At 52.0% G+C, this 19,049-nt stretch overlaps 2 protein-coding genes across 4 annotated transcripts; one reads left to right on the top strand and one right to left on the bottom strand.

Moving 5' to 3' along the window:
* Nucleotides 1-415: 415 nt before the first annotated feature.
* Nucleotides 416-2,841, bottom strand: LOC107321830 (torsin-1B-like). 2 transcript variants are annotated; one of them, XM_015879194.3, is made up of 6 exons: nucleotides 2,606-2,814; nucleotides 1,999-2,092; nucleotides 1,539-1,864; nucleotides 1,288-1,463; nucleotides 909-1,036; nucleotides 416-816 (listed from the first exon to the last, which is right to left on the bottom strand). In XM_015879194.3, exons 3-6 carry the CDS (start codon nucleotides 1,797-1,799, stop codon nucleotides 572-574), a joined length of 810 nt encoding a protein of 269 aa, XP_015734680.2. In that variant the 5' UTR covers nucleotides 1,800-1,864; nucleotides 1,999-2,092; nucleotides 2,606-2,814; the 3' UTR covers nucleotides 416-571. The 2 variants fall into 2 exon arrangements, with proteins under 2 accessions (XP_015734680.2, XP_015734679.2); XM_015879193.3 differs by lacking the exon at nucleotides 1,999-2,092 and having other exon boundaries at nucleotides 1,539-1,807; nucleotides 2,606-2,841.
* A 4,478-nt stretch (nucleotides 2,842-7,319) lies between these two features.
* On the top strand, nucleotides 7,320-17,054 carry PTGES (prostaglandin E synthase). Of its 2 annotated transcripts, XM_085521354.1 has the most exons (4): nucleotides 7,320-7,525; nucleotides 13,576-13,713; nucleotides 14,797-14,879; nucleotides 15,710-17,054. In XM_085521354.1, exons 1-4 carry the CDS (start codon nucleotides 7,373-7,375, stop codon nucleotides 15,957-15,959), a joined length of 624 nt encoding a protein of 207 aa, XP_085377480.1. In that variant the 5' UTR covers nucleotides 7,320-7,372; the 3' UTR covers nucleotides 15,960-17,054. The 2 variants fall into 2 exon arrangements, with proteins under 2 accessions (XP_085377480.1, XP_032304094.2); XM_032448203.2 differs by lacking the exons at nucleotides 7,320-7,525; nucleotides 15,710-17,054 and adding an exon at nucleotides 13,286-13,454 and having other exon boundaries at nucleotides 14,797-15,028.
* Nucleotides 17,055-19,049: the final 1,995 nt, after the last annotated feature.

Raw genomic sequence — 19,049 nt, forward strand, 5'->3', positions numbered from 1 at the left:
AATGCTCGCCTTCCTTCATTAGAGCCCAGGGAACAGGGCAGTGTGTCAGCCCGGGGATGTGAGGGGTGATGGGGACATGGAAGGCAATGGGGACATGGCAGGTGATGGGGACATGGAAGAGATGGGGATGTGAAAGTCAATGGGGGCATGGCAGGTGATAGGGACATGGAAGTCAGTGGGGACATGGAAGAGTGTGGGGACATGGAAGGCAATGGGGACATGGCAGTGATGGGGACCTGGCAGTGATGGGGACATGGCAGGTGACAGCACAAGGTACATTAGTGCTGCCCCATCAGACCCTGTGGGAATCCAGCCCTGCAGCCAACACCCGCACAAGGCTCTCAGCCATATGGTCTGATTCACTGGGTGCTTCTGTGTGGAGCCAGGAGTTGGACTCAATAACCCCTATGGGTCCTTTCCAACTTTAGGATATTCTATGATTTATTAAAGGGCTTCACAAAAGGCCCCTCTGGAACAGGATAAATCCTATCCCTGTCAAGGAAGGAGATGTGGACTGATGGTGCTGCCTGGCTGGGTCCTGCAGCAGGAGCACAAGGTTGGCCATGCAGCTCTATGTGCTCAGAGCCACCCTGGAGGCCACAGTCTTGCAGCCTTTGCTGGAGTAAAGCCTTTCCTCACTGGGATAATCTGCCATCGCTGAGGCAATCCCTGTGATGAGATCTTCCTCCTCAGGATGCCCTTGAGCACGCAGCTCCTCCCGGACACACTGCTTGACGTGTTTGTATTCAAGAGGGAGGAAAGGGATGAAATAATCAATCAGGTTCTTCTGGATCAATTGGCTTTGAAAGAAACCACCTGGAAGGAAGAGCATGGAAAGAGCTTGGCCATCTGAGTGCTCAGGGGGCAGCACTGCTGGGTGCTTTGCAGAGCAGAGGGGCTGCACTCACTGCTTGGGTTCCTGACGATGTCCTCAGAGAGCAGATCCTGGAGCTCCTCTGCAGGGATGTCTTCTCTCCTCTTCATCCTCCTCCAGTAATCAAGAGCAACCTCCGTTATCTTATCTCCGCCTGCATTGCTGTTGGGAAGGAGATTCAGGGGCTGGTTAGATCGTATCTTTGCTGTCTTTAATGGCAGTGATTTGAATGACTCTGCACTGGAGTGGAGGTGATGTTCCTTGCACAGAGATGGGAAGTGATAAAGACCACAGCAAGGGAGGGATCCTGAGCTGCTCAGCTGTGCTGATTCAACCACAGACCTGTCAGCAATGGGCACTCCCTGCTGTGTCAGTGGGGCTGTAACTCCCTCTTGGCCCTTGGCTTTCCTTACTTGAGGAAGATGAAGATGGCCCTGCCGTAATGAACCCCATCAATCTCATGGTGGTAGCCGAGGAATGGCAGGATGGCATCTATCAAACCATGCGGCATTTGATCCATCTCAGAGAAGATAAAAAGGGACCTTGGGCAGGCGCTGACATTGCCCCGAATCCAACTCTGCAGCTGCTCCTGCGAGAAGAAATAAAACAAGCTGCTGTTTGCAGCCCCAGCTGCAGATAAAGGGAGGAAACGAGCTGTAGGTACCTTATAAAGATGGACGTGAGAACTCTGTGAGAAATGCAGCACCGTGCTGAAGTGGTGCACAAACCTCCTCCTCCATGTATTGAGTCGGTAGAGGTTCTCTGCAATGATGCTGCTGACAAAGGATTTGCCTGTGCCAGTCCAGCCGTGGAAGGACATCACCAGGGGCTTCTTGGGCCGCTTGGATTGAAGGTTGGTGCTCAGAGCTCTCAGCACTATTTGAACAGCCAGATGCTGCCCAAAGACTTTTCGCTCCAAATCCATCTTCACAACTGGAAGGATGAGGGCACAGTCAGCAGGTGCCGTTTGTTCTAACCCTTTGGCTGCAGCTGTAGGGCCGCCAGAGGGAGCAGACATACACTGTGATGAGATGTGGGTCAGCAAAGAGCCAAACTCATGGAGCAGAGCCCAGCAGCATTGATGGGAACCAAGCGGTTTGCCATGAGTTTATATGGCTGTGCACCTCTGCCTCCTGTAAAGCCTTGGGATGGGGTCTTATCTGCAGAGATACATGTACTCAGTTCTTATTAACTATGTTTGTGTCCTCCAGCACACTCCTGTTACACAAAGTGCTTCTGTTGCTATATAATTTCCTTTCAAAAGAGAAACCCAACCGGTGTTTCAATGGCTGAAGTGCCAGAAAACAGCCTGTTTGTCACCATCCAATGCAGAGCAGCAGGAAGCTGCAGCTGAAGCATCAGGAGGCAAAAGAACCTTTGGGTTCTTTCAGGGTTTCCCCTGCAATTTGCATCCCAGCTCTGAAAGCAAACAATACTTGCATTTTTACAGCACAGGAATGGGGGATTTCTAAGCAGAGAACACTAGAAGGTGTGGTTAGAAAGTAGCTCAAGGGGTTTTTTCAGCCCTGTAGTTTCAGGATGAAATGAGTGCCAGACTGCTTGCACTGGTGACTTCTCATTCAACACAGATTACAGTGGCTGAGGTGTGGGATAAGCTGTGTTAGAAACCTTTGCCTTTTAGAGCTTCTCCTTCCATGAGCACCCAAAGGATGCTCTGGGAATCCCCCCCCCACCCCATAAGGACCATCACTGCCCTTCCCACCTCCTTACCTGTGAAATTCAGCGTGTCCTTTGCATTGCAGCACTCCAGGAGGCTGCACCTGAGCCAGGAATTGGGGGAGAAGAGCTGCCAGCCGATGGTTGCACCCCCCACAATGAGGTAAGTGCTGAGCGGGTCCACGGTGGGCATCAGTGCAGGGGCAAGGATGGAGAGCGCAGCAGCATGGAGAAGCTTCATGGTGAGAAGAGAAAAGAAAGGGAAGCAAAACTGAAACTGCAGGGGAAAAAAACCAACAAGCCAAACTTCCTGGAGCACGAGGCTGTTTGTGCAAATAGAAACCACTATTTTGGATGTTTATGGTTGTCACACCACGAAATGAAAGCATCAGAGCAGGTGTTTTGTCCTACCCACTTTGTGATCCCTGCCCTTAAAACAAGGATTGCATTGCACTCAGAGCCAAGCACATCAAGCACATAGGAAGCCATGGGGGTCTGTGTTTGGTGTCCGCTCTGTTTGAGTCCCATGCTGGGCGCTGCTCCTGCTCCAAGCTCCTTATTCTGGGCTGCAGTGAGTCCTCAAAGCCCCAGGAGCCGCAGCACGTTGCTAAAGAAGTGATGGGAGTTTTCTAGTCTGTGTTTCAGTGATGCACGGTCCTCTGCACTGGTCTGTGATGGACGCTAGATGGGGTGTCAGACAAAGAGTTTCATCTGGGATTTACCGGGCGGAACTTTGCAAGAGTTGGAAGCGATGCCTGAGAAAATCAGGAGGGGAGCACACATCTCGTGCAGAGCTTGTGCTATTAAATGTGATTCTGGGGACAGCAAACAGCGCAGCGCTCGCAGCTCTGGCTCCGCAGAGGGCGAGAGACTCACGGGCAGTTTCAGTCTGAGAACAATGTTATCTCAGCAAGGGAGAGTTTGAATAAAGAAATGAGGCTGATGGTTGCTCACCTGGTTGGATCTCAACAGGTGAAGGAACAGGATGTGGTTCTGAGAGTGCTGGAATGGAAAGGCAGCTCGGAATCTCTCTGGGATAAAGCGCAGTGCCAAGTTGTGTCTTGGAAAGGATGAGTGGCTTCAGACCTTATATTCTACTTTCTCTCCCTATGTCTGGCAGTGGAGCCTCTGCTGACTATGGGGACAGTGAGGTGTCTATAGTAAATTCTTCACTGTGATTTTGTGTCCTTCCACAAAGTCCCACCAACCTGCATGTGCGAAATGCAAAGTAATGTGCCAGAAACAGCAGAGAGGAGGAGGAGAATGACCTCATTTATGCGTAAAGAAGGAGCAGCATGGGACACATCTATAGATTTTTTTTTTCCCTTCCCATATGGGAGGGAGGTGGCATATATTTCCTATACAACAATAGGATGTATGCTGCCTAACAGGTACCAGATGGGTGTTTAAATAACCTTCAGCTGCAACATGTCATGCTGTTATCTCATTATCCCTTACAAGTTAAATGGGTTCAAGCTGGGCCTGGACATGGCTGAGATGTCTAATAGCTGTGGTGAGGCTGACACTGATGGCAATTTCCTTGAACAGCTGTCTGGGAGCTCCAAGTGGAGCACAGACCTGCAATGTACAGCCTGCAGAGCTCGTGCATAGTGCTCTTCCCTTCCCACCTCCCCATTGAGCCCCAGCACGATCCTGCTCTCCATCACACATTGGCACAGGGGATCAGTGGGCATGGGGTGGCAGTTGCAAAAGGGAAATCCAGAGTGCAGAGATGGGCTGCTAAAGGCAAAGGGTGTGAAGAGAACAAAGTCCCAGCTGAGAGCTCTGCCTGCCCTTTCTCTGCAGTCCGTGTGTTGAAGTTTTCTGTCACCCACCCGTGGTCTGATTTGTGTGTTGTTGGTTTAAAGTCAATGCTCCTGGCAGTCAGAGCTTGCAGCAGCGTGGCACAGAGCCTGGATTGGTGCAGCACTGGTCAGCACATATAGCTGGGAGCTGGAGAGCCGAGGAAGGATGCATGTCTCCAGCAGGGTGATGTGAATGGGAGCTGCAGGCCTGACATGGAGCACAAGAGATTTGCAGGTATGAGTTTTAGGGTCTCTGGGTGCCATATGGGTTTCTCCATATTCCCAAGTACTACAACAAACAGGTTTGGGACATGACGGCCCATTGACATGATGTGCTGGGCTGGAAAGAGGATCTTGTGAAGATTTCTTGCCAGAGAAGTGGAAAAATCTCTTTCTCAGTGTTCATTTTTACTCCTACCCAAGCGTATCTCCTTCCTTCCAACCCTGACTGGACACTCTTAGTGCTCAGAGTCTTTCCAATGGGAGTGTTCTTATTTTCTCCCTCCCCTTTGCATGGTTTGGGTTTGTTTTCTTTCCCTGCTTCAATTTCAGCATCACGTTCCAAGTCATCTTTATCCTAAACACCAAGACGAGGCAGCAACAGGAAAAGGCTGTTGCTCTGACGTACTTTGGGATCTGTTCAGAGCCTGGCTAAGCTCTGAGGACAGCATTAACGCTGTGGGAAGGCTCTGACTCATGGAACATGGTCATTTCATTGACCTTTCTATAATGTGATGGTAGCAATAACACCAAACACCAAAATCTACGTGAATGTTGAGCAAACATTGTCTAATCCTGGCAACACCCAAGGAGTCAAGAGGCCGTCATCCTCCTTTTGCAGCTAAGGGAAAACAAGCCTTAAAGATGATGAACGTTCTTAACTTGTGACATTTTATGGCAAAGGGATTGGCAGCTCTTCTCTCTCTCTTTGGAATCTTGATTTAAAAGCAGATTTAAAAGTCCTTGTCTGGGATACAACAGCCCAGAGCTCGAGGTGCTGGTGTGTGCGGCTGTGCTGTGTGAGGAGGTACAGCCTGACAGGGAAAGGTAGGGATGGACATGGGGTAAGGGTGGAGGGAAACGTGGTGCGTGTGGCCAGGCACATCTGTCCATTGGGAAACAGCTCCTTTGATCACAGCTGAATCCCTGTGAAATTGCAATGGACTCGCAGGGCTTTTGTTCTGGATGCTCCCTCTAGGAAACACAGCTGAGTTCAGCCCTATGGAGGAGAAGGATTTCCCATCTGGATGCCTCGAAGCCTTTTGCTCTGGCTGCAACGTAGAGACTCACTGCAACGTGCAGAGGGAGACAAATGGGGTTTTAATGCTGAACCAGGTGGTTTTCAGCAGGTGGGATCAGCCAGGTGGTGTTACCAGGTAGGGATAGGAGTGAAAGGAGTGGGAGAGGCGGTGCTTAATGCCATGCTGGGTCTGCAGTGTTGGTGTGGGTGAGTGAAGCTGCTGTCTCATGCTTCTCCCCTCCTGTGGGCACTTCCTTGAAAGGTAATGCTGTGTAGATAAGTGTAAGGTGGCAAGCTGGCAGGGCACCTCCTGCCCTTTATAGGGCAAGAGCTGCTGCTGATGTGTGTGTTTGATCTTTCGGTGGTATTAGCTCCATCTATTCAGTGCTAATGAAGGAGATAGATGGAGAGCAGCTCTCTCAGAACAAACACAGGGAGGTTCTTAAGTGCCTGGCTCTGTTTCTTGGATCATAATGTGCTCTGGAGGGAGAAGGGGGGGGCTGGGCAACATGATCAGTTCAGCTTTGGAGAAACTGAGGCACACTCAGCTCTTCTAGTTTGGGGCCAGGAATGATAAGGTTGAGATACAGCTGCCCTGAGCTGCCACTGCTCCCAACTAATTGCCTCCAGGCTCTGGTTTCAGGGCTGGTGTTGTGCAAGATTGTGGTGAATAATGGATGGATTGGAAGTGATAGAGCCAGTGGCTGGCTATCAGCTTGCACTTGCAGTTGAGACTCTGTTTTGGCTTGTAAACTAAACACAGCTCGTGCAGACATCTGTGGTTTAGTGATTAGATCTGGGGACTGTGCTGGGACTGCAGGGATCTGAGTGAGGTGGTGTCACCCTGCATGGAGCAGCACAGGGTGGGTGATGTATGTTAGCTGTGCTGCAGCCTCCTCTTAGGTGGGATGGGGATGCTGTGAGACCTGCATTTCACCCATCTTTGGCTTGTTGTTTTTTTTATTTTCTACCTTTTTTTAATTACTATTTTTAATTATTAGTTTATAAAAATCTATTTATTTAAACCAGAATCTGTTTGGCTTTCACTGGGTTCCAATCTGGGGCTGGGATCTGCTCTCTGGCTTTACTTTCCATCCAGGCTTGGAAGCAGCTGAAGCGGAGCAGCTCTCGTGTGAGCCAGCCCATGTGGCTGCACAGAGCAAGAAATAACAGGGAAACTCTACCCCTATGTTTACTTCTCTCTTAAAACTTGATTTCTGTTGCAGATAATAATAACTTAGAGACAAAGGCTGTGTGAAAGGGACAAAAACATTCTGCTCCAGGAAGGGTTGCTACAGGAATAGGATTACAGGCCATGAGACACACTGTTCCCCAGCCGTGGGCCCTCTGATGTGGCCAGTGGCTTGTATCTCATCCAACATGCTTACACCAGTGGGGTTATTAACCAGACATCCTCATCCAGAGCTTCAGGACCTTTAGATGAAAGAAGGTATGAAAGTGCCAACTAGGTCTGGGCTTGGACTGGAATTGGGCTGTGCTTGGCTTGCAGCTCACAGAGCAAAACACCGTGCTCTTTCACCCATCTCCTATAGAAGAGCCTTAAACACAGGTCACTAAAATAAGCCCTACAAAGCAGCTATTGCAAACAAGGGCTCCAACAAGAGCAAATTCCTGAGGTGATGAGCTATTGTGCAGCTGCTCCAGCTATGCGAGAAAACTGATTTGTAGGGCCTGAGGTCATCCCATTGGTGTGGCCTTTGGGAGCTCTGGGGCTGTGTCCCTGCAGCCTGCTGTGCTGGGCTCTCCTGAGCGTGCATGCAAATGCCATTCCATGCAAACTTTGGAGTTAAAGAATTATTGCTCCATTTTGGTGCATTGTCAATATTTACCTGGTTCTCAGGAGAGAAGAACGAATCCCAGAAGACTTCACTGTTCTGTTTCCATTTGCTGTTTAGAGACTACTCAAAGGTAATGAGATGTTCCCTTTTACTGCTCCTCACTGTGGTGTTGTGCTCCTTTGCCATCTCATCTCCAGCATTAGAGTAAGGCCTTTGGTTTTGGATTACTCCCATGTGTCAGACATGGAGACATTTATCAGTGTTGACCTCAGAGAGTCTGAAAAGTGTAGGTTCTCTTTCTAGGAGGTATGTTGTCTATTGGGGTGGGGGGATGGAGTTTTGTGAATAGAAGATTGCATGTAGGGCTTCAGTTTCCAGCTATTGTTAAGGTGTATTTGAGAGCAGGGAACCCTATGGCTAACAGTAAGCTGGAGAACAGTCAAGGACAGGAGGATGGACATGCTTCACAAAGAGCAGGGCTCGCTCTGTGCTAACAGCATGACAAGAAGGAGACCATGCTGGGGTGAAGGAAGACCCAAAGGAACAGAGCTGAGCAAAGTCCCCAGCCTGTCCTCTGCAAGAACACAGTTGGAATGCTTTCATTTTAAGAATAGACCCTCCAGAGCACTAAGCAGCTTGGTGTGGAGTCAACCTAGAGCCCAAAGAGAGAGGACCTGTGGCATTTAAAAGACAAAAGAGCTCAAGGGCTGCTGGAGTGTGGGAGTGCAGTGAGTTGGGAGTCATGTGCTGGTCATCTGCTTGCCTCAGCGTTGGGGGGAAATAAGAAGTATGGCTGGGATAATCAGAAGCATGGAGGAATCTCCTTTGAAGAGAGATGAAAGTGAATGGGGTGTGATAAAGCTGAGTAAGAGGTAATTTCACAGACGTGTATCAAAGGAGGAGTATGCTAGACAAAGCTGAGCAATAATCGCTGCTCTTCCTAACCCTCAGCATGTCTCCCCATGGCATGAACAAGAGGGGAGGCAGATCCTATGAAAAGATTATCGTCATCATCTGAACTTAAACCATGTTTTATTGTGGGACTCATCGTATGGGAAGTCATTTAATTTCCACATTTCGGAAAGTGAATCGACGTGTATAATTATCGAGCGCTACCGTCATCTGTGACAACAACTCAGGAAAGAGAATTAAACCTAGTGATTCAGAGCTTAAATTAATCCTCAGGTTCTGAAAGGTCAATGAACCAGGGTGTGTATGAGGCCAGTTTGCTGCTTCCTGCTCCCTATAGAGGCTGTGGAACCTTGTTGACACCATGGCTGGGTACCTCTGTGCTCTTGTTGGAGAGCAGCAGGTCCCTCCCAGCACAAACCAACTCAGCTCCTGTCTCTTTTGTTGCCTTATTCTCCTTATGGGACAGCTCTGGCCTCCATCCCACAGCTCCCATCCCTTCTCCCTTGCAGTGACTTCTTCCCAACCAGTTCCCATCGAATAGATGTGCGCTTCTTGTTCATCATTAGCCATGTTGATGGCACCGTCAGTAGAAATGTGCTGTGCTAGAAAGATGCCTTCTGCTGCTTTGTAAATATTTGTATGGAGAGCATAACTCCTCATGGAGGGCTGCGTAAAGCAGTCATGGTTCCATAAACACAGCATGGAGCAGATCTCTGAGCACACGTCATGTCCATGGGGGCAGAGCCTGTAGGTCAGGAGAGCTGTTAAAGCACAGGACTTGGGCAGGTTGCTGGTGCTGCTGGTGGTTCACATGGGAAGGGAATGCTAGGACAGTAAGTCCAAGTGCTGGACTCCATGATCAAGAAGTCACTTGCAGGGGTTTCTCTGCTTCATTGCACCATTCACACCACATTCTGCTCTTGCTAAAGATGGAATATTGGTCTGGACTGTTGTGTGGTCCCACATCCCTTTCTCTTTCCTCACTGTGACTTTTAATTGCTTCATAAAATCCACGTGCTGTGCTTCATAGGGCGTGCAATCCCTACTGCAGTGTCCAGAAAGCACCCTGTGAGCTGCATTCCTTTCTCCTTATCTCCTGCTCCAGCACTTATGATGTGACTCCAGCCCTGGTCGTGAGCTGTGAGTGCATAAGAAAAGCTCCCAGCCAGTGAGGGCTGTAAACAACACAGCTAAAGGACTCCCTGCTTTCCAGGCTGACTGCAGGGAGGATGCTCCTTGCGTTACACGTGGGAGGTGTTTATTAATAAATGTCAGCATTTGGGACCTGGATCACCTTTTTTCCTGGCTGCTGAGATGCAAACAGTGCTGCCAACATGAGACTGAATGACACGTTGCGCCACCAGCACAGGAAAAGAAAGGGAAAGTTTCAAAATGTATTGGGAACATTGCTCACAGGCTGACTTCATCCAAACTGCGGAAAGAAAACCTCAAACCACCAAGAAGTTCTTACTGGTCTGAGTCAGGCACCCTGGGTTCATAGCAAGCAAACTGAAAGACTGATGGAGGTCAGAGTTGAGAAGCTGGGAGCTCAAATGTTGGGTGCTTTGCTCAGGGTTGCTGCAAAAGGGCTGCCCGGTGCTTTGCTCTGAGAATTGAGATCAGCATCGGTGATAAAGAGATTTAGAAAACATGACCTACAGGGGAGAGGTGGGAGGGACTAGTGCTGTTTAGTCTAGGAGTGATGGAGGGGGCAAAGAACTCAGGGCTTTGAAAATGAGGTTTGCGTTTTTGGAGAGCATTGTGGGGAGAGGAAGCATGCCCCAATTCCCCTTCCTTTGTAATGCAGCGTGTGGAGGCAGGACTGTGCAGCACTGATCACCTTTGCTTTTGTTCAAGAGGATCCCAGCAGGGCAGCTGTAGTTACTTCGTATGTTTGCAAATGCTCGATGCAAGTTTAGGAAATGCTTTCCCAAGTTTGGAATGTTTGGCAGCAGGATTTATTTCTCTTCCTCCCCCCCCCCAGGCCTGGCTGGGAAACCCCCTCCTTTTGGCCAATGATAGAAGTGGTGTTTGCATGTTGTTTATTGGCATCGGATTCAGAGGAAGAGAATCCAATGCAAGTTGCTGCAGTGGGATGAAGTGAGAGATGTTGGTTTCCCACACACCCTGTCCCCAGCTCCCACCACGGCCCCATGGCAGCTGCAGGTGCAGGTCTGCCTGGAGCCTGTTTGGAGGGCTGGGTGGAATGGAGTGGAGCAGAGCATCCCTCCCAGCTGGGCTGTATCCCTGCAGCCTTGCCAAGGAATTCTTTGCCCTAAGAGGCAGCTCAGGCATGAATCCACGTGAAGCTCAGAACAAGAAATTATGACCTGCCTCCCACGTGCTCACAGCCTCACTGCTGCTTTTCTACTCCTGTCCCACCATAAGGGACAGTGACAGCCACACAGTTGGGGTGGCTGGGAGAAGGGCAGCAGCCTGACAAGGGCTGATGGATGGAGCTGGGGCTGGCCAAGGAACAGCAGCATGTTTTGCTCCTGCTGTGTCCCAGACCAGGAGATGCTGCACCCCTTCCCCAGGCCTCTCTGCTGCTGCCAGCATCTGGTCTTTGGGAGAGTCCCGTTGAGAGGCCTCAGACACAAGGAATGTGTGTAGCTCCTGCCAGTACAGCTGCAGGGAAGATGCTTTGCAGCACAACACAGACAAAAACCTCCTGCAGTTTGAAGAGTTTGGAGCTTGCCTGTTTGTTTTAGGCGCAACCTTTTGTGCAGGCAGAGGGAAAAAGGCAGGTGGAGCACCTTCCTCTTTAATTAAGGAGTATCTAAGCTGAGTCATGCCTTTATTTGAAGCTGTGGTTGCATTGGAGCAGGAGCAATCTGCCATGGGCTGCTGCATTTCCCAGGGCTGGGCACAGCAAAGGGCGAGTGATGGCTGGGGCAGGGCACGTCTGCAGGCTGCGTGCTGAAAGATACAGGAGGTGGTGGGGAAGGAGGGCACCAAATGGGCTGGGAGTGCAGCTGGGGAGCTCCTGCAGCCATGGGCTGAGCTGCAGCCTTAGGGAAAATGGGGAATTGCCCATTTGGGCAATGGGAAATGCTCTCTGTAACACTGACCGTGCCATCAGGACGCACACATCTGTGTCCCAGTGGGAAGGATTCCTGACACAAGCAGCCCTCTCACTTTTAGGTGCCACCAGGAAATGACCCAGCACAGCAGCGCTGGAAAAACACAGTTATAATGCTGTGGTGTAACTCAGCTGCTCAAATAAACAGTTCCCTGTGTGGGAAATGAGAGCAGCTTTTATCCCTTCTAAAGAAGGGTTGTTATTAGAACCTTCTATTTTTAAGCACTTCTCTCAGGCACTTCCCATGAATTTTTCTTTCCTTCTTCCTGCTCCTTGTTCCTCCTCCATCAAAACCCTCCACCCTCTTCCCACAGCTCCTGGGGGTCATTCTAACCTGACTGGTGCATCTTCACCCCTTTCAGAGCCCAACCCTGACTCCCATTAACCATTCACCTGCACAACACAGTGCTTTCCACCAGCAGCATTGGCACCGGGCAGCTTCTTGGTCTGAGACCTCGTGTGCTCAAGGCTCTGTGGCACAGCTGCGTTGTGTTGCCCTCAGGACCTGCTCTTGTTCAGGCAATAGCTCCATCCGAGCAGGATGTGCTCCGTGTAGGAGGATCAGCTGCCTTCCACTTCAATTAACGGGGTGGCTGAACAAGGTCCTGGCAGCTGCATTGCCGCAGGCCAGGAGGTGCCGCCCTGCCATGGACGTGTCCAACAGCACGAGGTCCCTCAACGTGAGGCACCCCAGCAGCACCACGTCTGCCCTCTGAGCTGCTCTGCCCCTCATCCTCATCCCATGTGGGTTCAGTGCCCGCCCCTCTGCAGGGCTGTACACCCAGCACATCCTATGCACGTAGATCTGGGGCTGCTGCTGGGCTCACATCTGGACTACAAATAGTTCTCCATCTCCACGTTTGCTGCTGGAGTGAACAAGAGGAGTCCTGGCTTGTTGGCAGGTGGTACTGAGCTCGTGTGTATTCCTGCTGCTCAGCAAGGTGTGCTGATCCCTGGGAGGTGCAGAGGCAGATACAGAGAGAAGGCTGCTGCTGTCTGCTCTGTACCATTGCTGAGACAGCTGCCCTTGTGCAGCAGGACCTGAGCCAGATCCTGGGCTGTAGCATTTCTGCTCATTGCTCTGGTTCCTTTCGGATCAAATCACGCTCATTTGGTAGTTAAGAAGCACTGCAGGACAGAGTCAGTCCTACAGGTTGCAATGCTTTGATGGATTCTTTTGCAAAGAGCAAACCATCCTACTCAGCTCATGGGCTTATTCTGTGGCTGGAAACAACAATTTTAGTCCAAACCAGAAGGAACTACTCACATACCCAGAACGTTCATTTTCCAGACGATCTCTGAAAATATCCATTTGCTTGAAATAGACCTTTTTTGTGTGCGTAAAGGAATTGAGTCCCCAGTCCAGCCCTTGTAAGCTCAGAGAGCTCCCTGCCAGCGCTGGGGCCGCGCAAGGGAAGGAGGAGTTAAAGGTTTGCAGTGTAGGAGCAGCCAAGATCCGACCCTGCTTGCAGGCTTAGATCCTCTCACTCTTCCCTCCTGATGGCTGGGAAAGCTGGCTCCATAATCAGATGCCCCTTTCTAGGCTAGGATCAGCCTGCATTGGGCTCTTCTGATTCATCTTCTGGGAGAAAAGCAAGCGGAGCTGCCCCAGGGACGGGTTGGTTTGTATTTCCCTCTGCAGGCTTGGGGGCTTTGGGGTCCTTCTGTTGGGTTTTGGGATCCTTCTTGGCTTTGGGACCCTCCCAGAGGCAATCCTGTCTGGTGGGCAATGTGTGTGGCTGGAACAGCTCTGTCCCTGTTCCCTTGGCAGGTGGTGCCCAGGGGAGGGCCGGATGCCTGTGCAAAGTGCTCAGTCCTTGTGGGGCGGGACTGGGAGCACTGGGACGCTGCCACGCAGGGCTGTGGGATCGGGGCAGAGCTGGACTGGGTGCAGCAGAAGTAGGTACCTTCTTTCTCCTCCCTCCTCCTCCCCAGGGCTGCCAATGGGCAAGGGATGCTCTGTGCAGCTCGGGAGGGGAGGTCTGTGGGGTGTTGTAGGGCAGGCTGGTGCTGTGCTGAGGGAGTTGGGTCCCAGCTCGGAGCATCCAAGGAGCAGAAGCTCACGGTGGGGTCCGGGTACCACTTCCAGCCATTCAGCTGCACTGTTTTGCTTGTGGCTGACCCCATGGGGACACTGGGGCTCGGGGCTGACAGCTGAAGTGCTGCCTTCCTGTCCCTGTCTGTAGGGCCAAGGCAGGAGCTCCGCAACCCCCACCATGATGGGGAACACCGTGTTCCTGTCATTCGCCTTCTACAGCACGATCCTGATTCTAAAGATGTACGTCGTTGCCATCATCACGGGACAAGTGAGGCTCAGGAAGAAGGTACGTCCCAGTTTCCTTTCCCTCCCTCACCCCTCTTGCCTTTTGCTGGGGTTTCTGTTTGGATTTAGTACAAACCTTTTCTTCTTTTCATCCTGCAAAATCCAACTGGGTTTTGCAGAAGCAAGCTGAGTTTTCTTTGACTCCAGTTGAAAGCGAAACAGGTTTCCTAGCTGTGGCAGATAGCCATCTCGCTTCTCTTTGGCTCTTTTTGTTTGCTTCCACCATCTGCAGCTTGATGTTTATCATTTCTGAATCCCAATCTAAATAGCGATTTCAGATGTAAAATACCATGCAGGTGAGCTGCTGCTCTGTTTACATTCATTTGCCTTGTCAGGGAGGAAAGAGAGAGAAAAGTTGAAGGACAAGTGGTTGAAATGCCAGTAAAAAAATAAAGCTTGCAATGTGGCAGCAGGCTTCTGTGCTGCAGCACTGCAGAAACAATAGCTGGAGGAAATGGCTCTTGGACGTGGGGACATTGGCGGGGATTGAGGCACAGCTCTAAAGTATTCGAGGCGTTTCCGACTGCACCAGCAGAAAGGGAGGGAGATGGTTCAAAGGCAGAAGCGGGTTCTCCTGTGCTGTGGCATCGCTGGAGCTGGGGATGTGCTTTTTGCTTTGTGTTTCTGAGTGATGCTGCAGCCCTGGCACTGCCCGTGTTGTAACATGGCTGCAAGGTGAAGCTGTCTCCTGAGATCCCTGCAGAGCAGCGTGTGTGTGCCCATCATTCTCTGGGAGGATACTGACGGTGGATCCCAGTAAAAACAGTAGTGCCAAAGAGGCAGCCAGGGGATTTGCTGCCTCAGTAGGGCAAAGCCATCCATCATTCACTGTTATCTTTTGGCTGCTGCCTTCGGTGTCTGCAAGCTCTGTTGGCAAAGTCTCCCATTGGATTTCATGGAGAGAAATGCCCACGCCAAAGGCACCCGGGGGATACCTGGTGTTCTCCATTCACTTTTTTCCTGCTCCATTCATTTCTTTTAACCTCCCCTTATGAAAACTGCATGAAAATAACCCCCAAAGCCCTCCCAAAGGGATCAGGAGCTGCATCCCCTGACAGCTCTGCATGGGGACACTCTCTTGCAGGCGTTTGCTAACCCAGAGGATGCACTGCGCAATGGGGGGCTGCAGTACTACCGGGAGGACCCCGATGTGGAGCGCTGCCGCAGGCGAGTATGGAGCCAGCATCCCGCCCCAGCAGAGCAGCAGGAAGCTGGAAGGCTCATTAATTAGCTAATTGCATAGCTAGGTGGAATGCCCTGAGGTCCGAGGCAAGACCCTGTGAACCAGGGCAGCTCAATCATTAATGGGAGAGTGCTGTGTGTTGGAGAATCAGGGTTTGGGGGTCAATGGGCGTAATGAGACTCAGTTCTCAGTGGTGAATTTGGGGTGACCCCGCTCTGTGCTTGCCTTTAGTCCCCTGGAGGAGGTGGCCGGGCACTGGCCCAGGCACTGTGTGGGCTGGTTCTGAACAGGAAGGGAGGCTGGAGCCATGCCGAGCCCTGCTGCCAGCTCTGCCCCACCAAACATCCCATAGCACCAAGCCCCAGGCTGCCGGGGGAGGAGGAGGAGATAGATGAGCTGTTCCTTTGCTACAAGAAGGAAAATAGTAGCGGCAATAATGATGATCCTCTTTTGATTAGTCAGAAAGGACAAGCTTCCATAAAAATAAATAACCGGAGCCGCAGCAGCGGTGGTGTGCAGAACTCTGGGGTTTGTGCAATGAGAACACGCCAGGTCAGACCTTGCCAATGTGTTTGCAGCCCTGGAGAGGGCAAATTACCCCTAAGGTCTGGCCTGAATGGGGTGTATCAGGGGGCTGAGAGCTATGGGGCCTTGCACAGAAGGAGAAGAGGGGTCTCAAAGCACAGCTCCTCTTCCACTCTCCAAGTCTGGCCCCACTTGCATGCAGGGGGACTCTGAGCCCTCTGGGGGCTGCACTGACCCCATCAGCAGGTTGGGAGCCAGGTGGGAAGGAGCAACCTGCCTCTCTTCACAGGGCACATCGCAACGACATGGAGAACATCTTCCCCTTCCTCTTCCTCGGAGCTGTGTACTCTCTGCTGGATCCCAGTCCTGCAGTGGCCAGGATCCACTTCTTCATCTTCTGCGTGGGACGCATCGTGCACACCATAGCCTACCTGCTGAAGCTGAGGGCTCCCACACGCTCCGTGGCATACAGTGTGGCACAGCTGCCCTGCTTCTCCATGGCCCTGCAGATCCTCCTGGCAGCTGCCCCTTATTGGTAGCACCCAACTGAACAAAGCACCCAACCCACCCCGTCCTGCTCTCTGCGGCTGTGCCAGCACTGAGATGTTCCTGGTGGGGGGGTGTGTGGGTGCTGCAGGGATGCGTGGGATGGCCTTGGTGAGGTCTCTGGGTCTGCTGTTGAAATTGGGATAGAGGGAGCAGGCAGGGGATGCTGAGCAGCTTTCCCTCTTTCCTGTCCTTGAGGAAGGGGAGTCAATGGAGGAAAAGAGGTTTTCTGCATCAGTGACCCAGCGTGGGATGGGGAATGTTGCACCAATGTCAGCAGCACCAAATCAGGAGGGAGAAGCCACCATGGTCCCACAGCTCTGCAAGAACTCTTGGTTAGTGGATGTGGGTGTTGGCAGTGAGGGAGAAAAGCTTTCCATCTGGTCCCAGCCTCAGCATGGGATGCAGCAGGGAATGGCCAGAGCAGCCTGCAGAAATCTCTGCCCTGCAGAGCTGTGTGCCTGCAGCCATGTGCTGCTGCTGCCTGGAAGTGCTCGGATGCTTTCAATGTGCCCTGACAGGGGGGTTCTGCTGTGCTGCATGAGGATGGCCAACCTTAGGGATGGCTCTGGGGCAGCTCCATGGAGGACAGGGCAGGAGGAAGGCTCTGAGGACAATGCAGAGCTTTGCTAAGATTGCAGTGAGAAAGGAGGATGAGCAGAAGATGAGCTCCCTTTCCACCTGTCCTAAGCACTAAAGCTCTATCCCTTTGCTGTGCTCTCCTCTGGGATCCTCTCACCAAGACCCCACTGAGTATCAGTGGGAAGAAGGGCAGCTTGGGCAGCTGCTCAGAGCCTCATCCAGCTCAACGAGGGCTCCCAGCCCAGCAGTGGCCTTGGCCTTGGGCTGAGTTCTTTGGGAGGTTTGGAGCACAGCACTCTGCTCTCCTGGGTGCAGAAGGAGGGCTGCAGGTCCCACAGTTTGCTCACTGTCCCAGCTCAGCAGATATCTTCATAATACTCCTTTCAATGAGCCCATGCTGCCTCACACGGTGCGCAAGGTCTCCAAACCCCTGCACGTTTCTCTGCTGCTGCTTATGCATCCTGGTGGCAGGAAGCAAGTATTCCCAATAAAAACAAATCATTGTGCTCTGCTACATCCTTCCTTCGGGAGCTGCCGATGCAGCTGGGCAGCAGCTGGGGCCGGGTCCAGCTGCAGGGAGCCCTGAGACCCATGGGGCCAGGAGTGTCCTGGGGCTCCTGGGGAGCTGAGCACCCTTCACCTGCCTGCAGCTCTTGGCATTATCGGGGCCAGCCCTTTAAAACCAGAGGAGCTGGGGCTTGTAGTGCAGCCATGCTTGGCTTTCCTGCCCCAAGCAGCCCAACGTTTGGTGTGCACCCAGCTCTCCTCCAAGCAGGTTTTTTGCTATAAGATGCTTTTTCCAAGCAAACTCTCTCTGTATTTCACTTGCATTTCTTCCCAATGGAGATGCTTAAATCATGGAGGTGTTCAACAAAGCCGTGGTTGCTCTTCTTTCTGTGCTTACAACTTCCAAAGGAGCTGCCTTTGTTTTCCATGCTCAGCAGTCCCTTCCTTCTCTAGGAAGCCAACACCTCGCTTCTTTGGTTTCCTCCTATTTTCTTCAGCTGTTGGTGTTTGGGAGGTGCTGCCCTTCTGTGTCTGCAGCCACATTAATGGCTGAGCTGGACAAAATGGTCCCACATGACAGATTTTACTTTCCCCCACCACTTCTTGTTTTCAAATAAGAAAGGCTGTGGCTTTATGAGATGGACTCCACCCTGTACATGCTGCTGTGGGCATAGCTGAGATTGGGGCTTTGGGGTGGGAAGGAAGCACTGAGAGCCCCCTCTAACCTCTGTCCAGTGCCTGGGGGTGATGCCCTGCTCAGGGAAGCCGAGGTTATGTGCAGAGCTCTGCTTGTTTCTTTCTTTATTAAAAAAAAATAAACCCTGCTGTACTGGCTGCAGGGGGAAAAGCTTGGGAATGTGAACTCTCCTGCCTCCAAAAAAACAAACAGAAAAGGCCCACGAGGCAAATTTCAAAGCGGCTCAACCATCGAAGCTGGTTTGGAAACGATGGGAGCCAGTGGGAGAATGGATGGAGCCCAACTTGTCCCTGCACAGCCAGGACTGGGGCTGGGGCTGCACCACTGCGGTGCATCGACACGAGGAGCAGCCTCATGCCCTGCTTTATTCCCAAGGGCACGTCAAGCTGCTGGCACACAAAGCAGGACGGTGTCACCGGTGTCCCCTGCAGCGATGCTGACTGTACCCACCAGTGCTTGATGTTTGTTTCTCATACCCGGCTTACATTCCCTCCGGCAAGCGTGGAGCTTCACATCTCTCACGGTGGGGTTTTACATGGCGAAACCACATTTGAGTCTTGCAGGCAGACCGAGAGTTGAACGCCCCACGGATGCACCACCCGAGTCCCCAACCCCGTGTCCCGCGTGGGGACAGCGCTGCGCAACGCGGAGCCGCAGAGCCACCGTGTGGCCGTGGGACGCACAGCCGGGACGGCTCCGACCTGGGGATGGGGAGCCCCTAAGGTGGCTTTGGTTGGGGTTTGGAAAGAAGTTGTGGGTAACCGGAATACCCGGCTTTTTTATCAGTAGGGAAACCACAGTAACGGGCTGCGGGATAGGGGACAAAGGGAGAGAGGTCCTTCCATCAGCTGAGAGCTCATCTGGGAGTCAGCTGGCTGCAAAGCAGCTGATGCAATGGAGGAAATGTAATCTGCAACCAACGTTCTTGAAGCCTTCCTACCAAAGCAGTGGTCTGTGGACAGGGACCAGAAAGCAGACGGTGGAGGAAAGTCCCTCTGTGCTGTGGCAAATCCACCTCTGTGATGTACTGAGTCAGAAGGGACACTTAAAGGCCACCTGGTTCAGCTCCCTGCAGTGAACAGGGACACCCACAGCTCCATCAGGTGCTCAGAGCCCCGTCCAGCTTTGACGTTGGGTGTCTCACTGCAGGGAGCTGCAATAGATGATCTTTGAGGGTTCCCTCCAACTCAAACAATCCCACCCCAGCCAGGTGGGTTGTGGCTCTCCATCCTCCTGTCTCCAGGAGCCCTCAGACCATGGCTTGGGACCTCCTGCTCTACCAGGAGCTGAAATGAAG

Source organism: Coturnix japonica, chromosome 21 (assembly GCF_054131305.1).
Source record: "Coturnix japonica strain WE chromosome 21, WE-NBRP24, whole genome shotgun sequence".
Classification (NCBI taxonomy): Eukaryota; Metazoa; Chordata; class Aves; order Galliformes; family Phasianidae; genus Coturnix; species Coturnix japonica.

Bases quoted from the DNA above. Each gene is read 5' to 3' on its own strand.
- LOC107321830 (XM_015879193.3), bottom strand. From the start codon at position 2,792: ATGAAGCTTCTCCATGCTGCTGCGCTCTCCATCCTTGCCCCTGCACTG. The intron at 1,037-1,287 runs GTAAGGAAAGCC...CCTTCCCAACAG, and splicing joins GCCATCTTCATCTTCCTCAA to CAATGCAGGCGGAGATAAGA. The intron at 817-908 runs GTGAGTGCAGCC...TCTTCCTTCCAG, and splicing joins CATCGTCAGGAACCCAAGCA to GTGGTTTCTTTCAAAGCCAA.
- PTGES (XM_085521354.1), top strand. From the start codon at position 7,373: ATGCAAATGCCATTCCATGCAAACTTTGGAGTTAAAGAATTATTGCTC. The intron at 13,714-14,796 runs GTACGTCCCAGT...ACTCTCTTGCAG, and splicing joins AAGTGAGGCTCAGGAAGAAG to GCGTTTGCTAACCCAGAGGA. The intron at 14,880-15,709 runs GCGAGTATGGAG...CTCTCTTCACAG, and splicing joins GATGTGGAGCGCTGCCGCAG to GGCACATCGCAACGACATGG.